We start from the raw sequence: 9943 nt of genomic DNA, 5'->3' as shown, positions 1-9943 counted from the left end.
GCAGGAGCGTGTAACCGATGAAATGTTTGCCGAGAATGACAGTTGATCATTCAGGGTCACACCCAGGTTCCTTGCAGTCCGAGTTGGCGTCACGACGGTATCGTCAATGGTGATGGACAGGTCTCGGTGCGGGCAACCCTTCCCCGGGAGGAACAGTAGCTCGGTTTTGTCCAGGTTGAGCTTGAGGTGGTGTGTCTACTTCAAGATGTCAGACAAGCACGCAGCGATGCGTGCCTCCATTTGAGTGTCACTGGGGGGAAATGACAAGAACAGCTGGGTGTCTTTCAGTTGTAATTTCTGTCATGTCTCCTTAAATGTATAAATCTGATCCACAGTATGTGCCATCGACTTGATGATGTCATAAAGCTGTGTTGTGAGTTATCTGCCAATCGGCAAATCCAGACCACAGTGAAAGGCTCAGGGAAGGGAGCAGCAGCAGCGGGCGGTCTGGTCTTCACTGGAGGGTTATTCGGGGGACCTCTTGGTATCGCAGTCGGTAAGTGGGAAAAAAATGCATGCAACAGTTTCTGTGCATTCATAAGTCCACAAGTTTGAAACCCTCTTCCCCTGTAGGCGGTGCTGTCGGAGGCCTTCTGGGCTGCTGGCTGACCAATGGACAGTTCAAACCGCTGCCTCAGATCATAATGGAGCTCAGTCCTCAGCAGCAGCAGAAGCTTTATGATAGTCTTCTGGCCGTGCTCGGAGACATTCAGTGGACAGATTTGGCTCAACTAACTGCTCTAGTGATGGGCAACGCCACCCTGAAGCAGCACCTGACGGCGACCCTTCTCGGGTACATCTCCAAGGAGCTCCAGGCGCAGGTGCACTACGTGGATTAGGGTCTGTGGAAGAACTGGGATACCCTGACTCAGGGGCGCACATGCTCAGAAGGATGGCGTCTTTTGAAAAGAATGTGAACTGTTTTTATGACGCTGAAGAGACTCTTTATCAAATGTTAAATCACATATTGTAAATTTGCACAGACGCCATCACAGTCTTGGTTACAGGTTATCCGGTTAATGTGAAAACAGATGTATACCTGGATTAATTTATTATGCGAAGTACACTCATCAGATGAAGGAATTATTTATTCATCAATGGCACTGTTAATCATATAAGAGACATAGTGGTTCTGTTTGTGATAACGGTTTTATACAAAATGTATAAAATATATTTGACACACCACATGAAACATCACACAGGGGAGGAACGATGGAGCTTTCATCCTATCTTTATCCAAGAGCGTGTTCTTTCAATTTGAGAGCATCGCTCATTGAGTCCACGCTCAGATTTGGTTCTGTCTTTAGCTTGATCCAGTAGACTAATTGAGTTTTTATTTTTTAGTTAGTGTTGGTTTTCTAGAGGGGGCCGGGGGCACGCTCACCTGGAAGAAAATGTTGTACATTTTAAAGTTAAATGCTTCAGTCTGGTGCACTTTGAGACCAACATCAAGAACATGAACATAATTCAGGTTGACATTAAAGTAACCGGAGACTGTAACACACGGCTCAAGAAGCCGACACGCACCAGTGTGATGAGAGAATATTTACACATTTCTTTTTCTATTTACTCCCAAGTCTGTTTCGCACCACTATGGCTACAGCTGAAAGAACAAGACTAAAATATTGTCATACACACCATGAGAACACATCTGCAACACATTAATTTACCATAATACACACATGTACTTATAGTCAGCTCTATCGTGCTCTAAATGAAGCAGTGATGTCATAAATCTGTTCATTTACAAATTCACACAGTCTGATATTTATTGCCGGCTGTCTTTGTTTGCATTTGTCAGTTTAAACTGTGTGATTATGTAATATTCATGAACGGTCCACGTACTGAGCTCTGATTGGTCAGTGTGTATTTGAAGAAAAGGAATTAAATCACTCGTTGCTGAGGGAGCAGAGGGGCAGAAAACGATCAGAAGGCAATTCATTGATGATATTTTGTCTTCAATAAATAAATGTTGGAAAACAATCACTTGAGTCGTCTTGTTCCATGACCCACAACTGTTACATAAGGACAAGATGGAAGGTAACTGAAGATAGGAGTAATGATATACTATTTTATTAGTTTAAGGGCTTTTATTTGGTTACCCACCAAGTTGCAGCGGAACCGGATGTTCCTCGTAGAACCTGTCTGAATGGACTTTTATCCGTTCACCTTATTTTCTGGATGTTTTTCCTCTGACTCATCTCCCGAGTCAAAACCACACCCATTAATGCATTGCTGGTGAAATCCAGAGAACTGCCATTACATGTGAGGAGAACTAAGCTACCACTATCACACTGGATTAGAATTCAGGGTGGACTTAACGGAAATACAGCAGCGACTGTCCTGTACAATGGTTGGGAGTACTCGACATTCTCTGGTAAAAGCTTTGGATGGGACGTTAACAGGAAAGTGAAACAGTTCAAATTAGATATCATACTACATGGTATGGCAGTTATTAGGAGCAACATTCCTCCATGGATATTTCCACAACCCAAGGTAAATCTAGAGATATTAGAAAAGAGAAGAGAATGGTGTGAGAGGAATGTTAATATCGGATACTTGGTTCAAGATGTACTGAATTAAAGCTATTCTAATTATATAAATATTTTTACAGATGGATCTAAACACTCAGATAATAATCATGTAGGAGTGGGCATATACATTCCAGAATTCAACAAAGGAATCGTTAAGCATTGTTACAAAAATTTTAAAAAGTTATCAGTGTACACAGCCGAACTGACAGCAGTAATCATAAGTCTTTAGTGCAGGGGTGTCAAACATACGGCCCGCGGGCCGGATCCGGCCCGCCACGTCATTTTATGTGGCCCGCGAATCTACCAGCAAAAAAAAAAAATGGAAATCGCGCACGGCGGAGCTCCTCCCCGATCCGCGCGCACACACCTCCACCAGCGTATGTGGCAGCAGCAGCCCCCCCGCCGACAACCGGCCCTTTGGGGGCAACCATGATGCCGATGCGGCCCCAGAGCAACAATGAGTTTGACACCCCTGCTTTAGTGGGTGGATGAGGTCAAACCAATGAAAGTAGTTATATCTTCACATTCTGCACCTGCAATACAAAGTATACAATCTGGTCAAACAGTACGAGAGGATCTTTTAACTGAAGTTTATATGTCATTACTGAACTCACAACATTTAGGAATAGATGTACATCTCTGTTGGGTACTGGCTCATGTCGGAATAGAGGGAAATAAGGTTGCAGATAAACTTGAGAAAAGAGCATCAAACAAATGTGATATTTTAGAAATTTGTTTCGGGAGGTCAGAAGCAAAATCAGTAATACAGCGAAGAATTATTACATCTTGGCAGGAAATTTGGAATAATGACAATAAGGGTAGAAATTACAACAACATTCAGACGTCAGTCAGAGTGAGAAGTGATAGAAGTAAAAGCAGAAAAGAAGATGTTACTTTCAGCAGATTAAGGTTCGGACATCCAGGACTCAATGACACGTTATATACATCATGAAAAAGACAGAGTGGGATAAATGTGAGATATGCAACTGTAAAGAAACTGTTGAACATGTGCTGATAGAGTGGAGGAAGTTCAGGGTGGAAAGAGAAAGACTGAAGGGCAGAGTGGTAGATACAGGAAGGGAGTGGAGCATCAAAGGACTGTTAGAGACCGGGGACAAACAAGTTCAGTTTAAAAGGGCTTCATTTAATATTTTGAATGGAGCGGGTTAAATACACAGAATATAACTTCTGTATGAAGTTTATTTCATTTACAAATAACATTATTATTGTGTTTAAATGATAACTAATGATAATAAAGTCATGATGTTACACACTCCAGTCCAGTAGGTGGCACCTTAAACGTTGGTTTGTAGTCCGCCATTAAACTCTAAGAAGAAGAAGAAGAAGAAGAAGAAGAAGAAGAAGAAGACTCATCTCCTGGTAGCCTATAAAGCTATCGAAGTTAGCTTAGCATGCTACCTGGAAACAGACCAACGGGGACGGAAGTGACCATCACAGCGCTAGTCAGAGTGTACTGAGAATAAACGGAGTTTTTAACGGAGATTGTCTGGAGGAAACGTTTCCGTAGTTTAGTGAAAATGTCTAAAGTAGAAATGCTGAGATCTTTAGTCAACCAGCGACTAACTGCGGCTGATGAAGAGATATTTGGTTTGTTTGAAAAAACGATAGCAGAGTACGAGGAGGAACTCTCTCGTTCAAAAGAGCAGAACAAGAGACAACGGGAACTACTGGACGCGGTTTTCAACCCGGAAGTTCGGATACAAAGAGCACGTGGGTTCACTTTATTTCTTCTCTCAAACACTGTTCATGCTCCGGCTGATCACATTTAATGTAGTTTGAAGTTCATGCCTGCTAACTTGTGGCTTTTCAGCGAAATGTGCTGTTATGAATCAAAATATATCATCCACGTGAATCGTGTAGATCCGTAAAGGTTTTTATGGGGGGGGGGGGCAACTGGCCAGCCAGCGTTTATCAGATTGGAGTCAAGAAGAAAATGTGATGTCGTGATATTTGCAATAAAACATCCTTGATGTGTCGAATCTTGGCCAATCAGCGTTAAGATGTATACACCGTCTTTCCCTCCGTTAACGTTTATGTTCCGATGCCGTTCAGACTTGCTGGGTTAAGGCTAACGTCCACTGCATGCGGAACTTTCTCGACTGTTTTAGGAGGAAAACACGTAACGTGATGAAACATGAAGCCCCCCGTGTTCCGGTTCAGTCCACGCGGTCACTCGTTAACATTAAACCGGAACAATGGCGGATCTGGTTGCAGGTTGTTTTTTTAGTTTTTTTTTTAACTCAAAGTAGAATGAGGTGATTTCGTGGTGATACTAACTTGAGACAAGAGGCCCAGATACTGATAGGATGATGAGGTCAAAGAGCTTCAGGAAGAGGAGGCTGTTTGTGTAGCGCAGCTTGACGCAGGGCTGAGATGTGAGTGGAGCTGGGCCTGGATAAAGGTGGAGGTCTCAACAGACGTGAGTACAGCTTCACACTGTCACAGTATTTTAAATACATTGATAAGGCAGAGTATGCTAAATGCAGCCTCTGCGCCAATGAGATGAACTACAGCAACAAGGGCTCACATGCCCTCTCATCGCACTGCCAGACACTGTTCACTGTAATGACCACAGCCAGTGGACTAACAGTCCCAAAAGTCCCACGTGCAGTTGCTCCCAAGGGCCCTGAAGTAATGAGAGAGAGGGTTAAGGAGCCTGTACCTTCATTTCAGAACAGCTTTACAGTAACAGTGGAAGTTAATATTAAGCCATACAGTAATGAAAACGAATCACTTTATTTTGTATAGGCGATGGTTCTCACTACTCTTGCTATCTTTGTTTTTATTTGACTAAAACATTTGAAAATGAGACCTCAGTCTCAATGGATTTTGTCTAAATAAAGGTTAATAATAATAATAATAATAATTGATGATTAAGAAAAAGCTAACTAGCCAGCTGTTCAACTATAGCTGAAATACTGATTAATAACTGTAATGGAAAAAAATATATCTCAGTATCATGAAATGTTTATAAACACTGTTAGGCTTAGAAAAACAGAGTTAGAAACAGAAAGCTGTGTAAACATAGTTTTTCTGCCAGAACAGTTACTGAGTGTTCTGTTTACTTTAGCGGGCTATACATTCAGACCCAAGAAATGTGAGGAATGAGACTCACTGTACTTTCTTCCTAATATGGAATGTTTAGGTTCTCACGTGAATGCATCTGGCATGAGATCATAGAAGAACGAAAAGCCAGAGTAAAACGATATCTTTGATTTATCTCAAGGCGGGGACTGTTTCTGTTTTAGTATAAAGTTTGTGAAGATTTTAACTCGTGTGGAGAATGCTTCCAACACGGACTCTGCTTGAAGAGCTGTGTTGAGTATTTCCCTCTTGCAAGATAATTAAATTGAACAAAGACAACTTTGAATCATTTGAAGACTTTTATTTTAATTTGCGAATAACTCTTCTCCCGATTAACATAGACATTTTCCACAACATAACTGAATAATAAATTCGTTTTTTGCTTAAAGTAAATGTCTTATCACTTAACCTCTTGCACCCGAGAGCCCCCTTTTTAAAGGTGGATCAGAGTACACAGATGTAGTACAAATCACTTCTGAAAACGAATGAAATTATATTTTAAAATATTTAAAAAACCTACATGATGAAGAAATTCTAATAAAATAGACCATGTAACCTATTTTAATCACTCAAAAACATATATATATATACACAAAGTACTTCAAGGTACTACAAGTACTACCACAATTTCACCTATTTCTTGCAAGGAGAACGCGAGCAATGTTCACAGTTACCGATCCCAGGCGCGACCTATGGCACTTTCACACACACACACACACACACACACACACACCGCATATCCAAGAGCACGAGGACAACACACTGAATCTAACCATAGCTTCCGAATTCTCCTACTTCAAACCATTAGAAAGTTACAATTATTCTCCCTCGGATCAACACACAGTGCATTATCATGAATATTGAAACGCTCCGTACCTTTTAAATGTTTTTCTGGAGGAAAATCACCCCAAAATTGTTTTAATCCTTTCCTCCATTTGCAGCAACTTTCTGTCCTCCTTTCTTCGAAGAAACTGAGTCTCTATGACAAATGAGTAATAATTTCAGTTTTGGCCAATGGGTTTGACCGGAGCGGATCACTGTTTTCGATTATTTTATTGGCATAAAATCTGTCAAACAACTCAAAGAACGTATCACTGCATTCCCCAGACTCTTCCGGGTTCAAATCTGTATCACATGCGCAAATCGGCCAATCACAGGCTTTGGTAAGGTTCAATTGCATTCAGTAAAACTGAAATTCAGACGAAAATGAGCCATATTTTACAGGTTTTTATATGGCCCAGGCTCTCAAAATGATGCCAAACTACTGTATTAGATAGATTGAACACTATTAGTGATAAAATAAGTGAAATATATAGTTATATAGTATATAAAAGTACAATAAAACAGCTATATGTGCTGCTTCCAAAATCAGAATTGATGTTGGCTGACCTCAGCTAACCTGTACACCGGCCTTGATTTCTCAGGCATACTTCACTTTATCAAAGGACTGCTGACGTGTTGTGATATGATTTGGGAGAGTTTTGGCCTTCGTCTGCATCATTTCAAATCAATAAAAGTGCTTTTTCGATGGAGAAAAAAAAAAGCGAACCTGAAAATGTTCAATTTCAGCTGTGTGTAACATTCGTCCTGCATTTACCAGTAACATATTCAGTGATATGTACACATATTAACAAAGCTAACATTTATTTGTGTTATTATGCCATTTAAATTATTCACATAAACCTTGTAGTTAGAGATTTACACTTTTGAGTATGGGTATGACATTTTTGAGCAGAGGTCTCAAAATAGGCCTAGGGTTTAAGAGGTTAATATTCTTCTCAGAGTACACCAGAATGATACATTTTAAAGATCATATTTAAAGTAAAATTCTCTCAGGGAACCGACAGGGTTTCAGGTGCTTGTCACATTTTTCACCTCTTATGAGTTTGCAGGTATGCTGATTTGTTCTCTCAGCTTCTAGATGACAGGAAATATTTCAACTTCAGGTACAAGTTTGTTCTCTTTGATAACACCACATGGATTTGGCAGCTTAAAATGGTTCATATGTTCATGGTCACATAAGTTGATTAAATTATTGTATTATCTGGTTCTATTGATACTCTGGAAGTGTATGTACAGGAGACAATTTGCTCAATTCTAAAATGTCTTTGTAACGTCTCTGTGTGTGTTTACTGTTTTCCTGCAGACGTCCAGCAGCTGTTGGTGGTTAAAGAAGAGGTTCCCTCTGAGCAGCAGGAGTGGAGCTCCAGTCTGGACCAGGAGGACCCAGAGCCCTCACACATTAAAGAGGAACAGGAGGAACTCTGCACCAGTCAGGAAGGAGAGCAGCTTCAAGGTCTGGAGGAGGCTGATGTCAAGTTCTCATTCACTCCTGTGAAGAGTGAAGATGAAGAAGAGGAAGCTCAGTCCTCACAGCTTCATCAAAGACAAACTGAACAGATGGAAACAGAAGCTGATGGAAATGACTGTGGAGGATCAGAACCAGACAGGAACTTGGATCCAGATAGACATCCAGAACCAGATACTGATGAGAAGACTGGAGACTCTTCTGACAGTGGTGATTGTAAGGAGACCAGAGAACCTCAGTCGGGTTTAAACTATTTGAAACCTGATAAAGTCCTTGTCAGTGATTCAAGATGTAGCGCTGGTGAGAAACATTTTAGATGCTCTGAGTGTGAGAAAACATTTGGCAATCGTCAAAATCTGAAGAGACACATGAGAACCCACACAGGAGAGAAACCTTTCAGCTGCTCAGTCTGTAAGAAATCTTTTAAGCAGCGTTCACATTTACAGATACACATGAGAACCCACACAGGAGAAAAAACTTTCAGCTGCTCCATTTGCAAGAAATCTTTTAACAGTCGATCAAATTTACAGATACACATGAGAACCCACACAGGAGAAAAACCTTTCAGCTGCTCAGTTTGCAAGAAATCATTTAACATTTCTTCAAATTTGCAGAAACACATGAGAACCCACACAGGAGAGAAACCTTTCAGCTGCTCAGTCTGTAAGAAATTTTTTAAGCAGCGTTCACATTTACAGAAACACATGAGAACCCACACAGGAGAAAAACCTTTCAGCTGCTCCATTTGCAAGAAATCTTTTAACAATTCTTCAAATTTACAGATACACATGAGAACCCACACAGGAGAAAAACCTTTCAGCTGCTCAGTTTGCAAGAAATCTTTTAACCATTCTTCCAATTTACAGATACACATGAGAACCCACACAGGAGAAAAACCTTTCAGCTGCTCAGTCTGTAAGAAATCTTTTAACCAGCGTTCACATTTACAGATGCACATGAGAATCCACACAGAAACAATCCCCTTTAGCTGTTCTGGTTCCAGTAAAGTTTCCTTTTGTGATAAAAGCGTTCAGCACGAGTCACCTCCGAAGTTACACATGATTAACCGTAGTTCAACTAAACTGATTTCAATATTTCAATACAAAAAGTTATGCACTGAATGAGCGCCAACTGTACAGTTTGAAATAGTCTTGATGATTATATTGATGATTGATTTCATGGTAATGTAAGTTGAAGATGATGGTTTTACCTGCATCTGTGCACAGTATATTGTATTTAAATGATTTCATCAATAAAAACAAAAAGGTTTGTGTATTTCACTGGTTCATACAGTTTTACAGAGCACACTTTGTTCGTCAGGATTAAATCCATCTGTGACTGGAGTGTCCAGTCATGTCTTATCTGGATGAATGTGTGCTGCACAGTGTAGAGTATCGTTAGCATAACATGAATGTCCGAAGTCTTTAATATGAATTATGATCGATGGTGGATAGCATACATCAATTGAATCACAAGTTAATCTGGGTGGATCACAGTTTCCCACAGCTGACAGTCGTCGATCTGTATGCGGTGTTTGAGCTCAGTACATGTTTAACTCACAGGCTGCATGAATGCACGGACAGGTCTATCGGTCTGAGATCGACTCCACATCAGATTAATAACGATATATGATACAAATATAAGACGGACAACAGAGCGTTTCATAAAGGATTTATTGACGTAAGTATTTTGAACAGGCATCGACACCTACCACCAACTCTGTCATTCACTCTGGTCCTCGTTATGTGTCCTCAGAATCTCAACCACAGCCACGCGAACGAGTAGTACATTATCCAGCAAAGTGTTCGCTTTATATGCTTTCATAAGAAACCGTGGAAACTACGTGAAAGAGAGAGGAGAAATGTTTATTTCCTGTTTATTCAACATGGGTCCTGAAAGGCCACTCCTACCACACATCTGCTTTACGCACTCGACCATAAACCAGTTAATTCAAAACCAGTTAAACTGGCACACCGGCCCCTCCTCGTATGCCTGC

General features: G+C 40.7%; 2 protein-coding genes across 2 annotated transcripts; both read left to right on the top strand.

Annotated features, from left to right (window-relative positions):
• Window positions 1-336: 336 nt before the first annotated feature.
• LOC306698434 (protein C19orf12 homolog) lies at window positions 337-839 on the top strand (the record flags this gene model as incomplete). Its single annotated transcript, XM_079162733.1, has 2 exons — window positions 337-496; window positions 574-839. The coding sequence occupies 2 exons, from the start codon at window positions 337-339 to the stop codon at window positions 837-839; spliced, it is 426 nt and encodes a 141-aa protein (XP_079018859.1).
• A 3098-nt stretch (window positions 840-3937) lies between these two features.
• On the top strand, window positions 3938-9169 carry LOC306698430 (uncharacterized protein). The gene is made up of 2 exons (XM_079162728.1): window positions 3938-4265; window positions 7786-9169. Exons 1-2 carry the CDS (start codon window positions 4073-4075, stop codon window positions 9069-9071), a joined length of 1479 nt encoding a protein of 492 aa, XP_079018854.1. The 5' UTR covers window positions 3938-4072; the 3' UTR covers window positions 9072-9169.
• Window positions 9170-9943: the final 774 nt, after the last annotated feature.

This window comes from Pholis gunnellus (assembly GCF_910591455.1).
Source record: "Pholis gunnellus genome assembly, chromosome: 7".
Classification (NCBI taxonomy): domain Eukaryota; kingdom Metazoa; phylum Chordata; class Actinopteri; order Perciformes; family Pholidae; genus Pholis; species Pholis gunnellus.
This window is presented reverse-complemented; position numbering and strand designations above follow the sequence as displayed.

Coding starts and splice junctions, on each gene's coding strand:
- LOC306698430 (XM_079162728.1), top strand. CDS start 4,073: ATGTCTAAAGTAGAAATGCTGAGATCTTTAGTCAACCAGCGACTAACT. Junction 4,266..7,785: donor AGTTCGGATACAAAGAGCAC/GTGGGTTCACTT, acceptor GTTTTCCTGCAG/ACGTCCAGCAGCTGTTGGTG.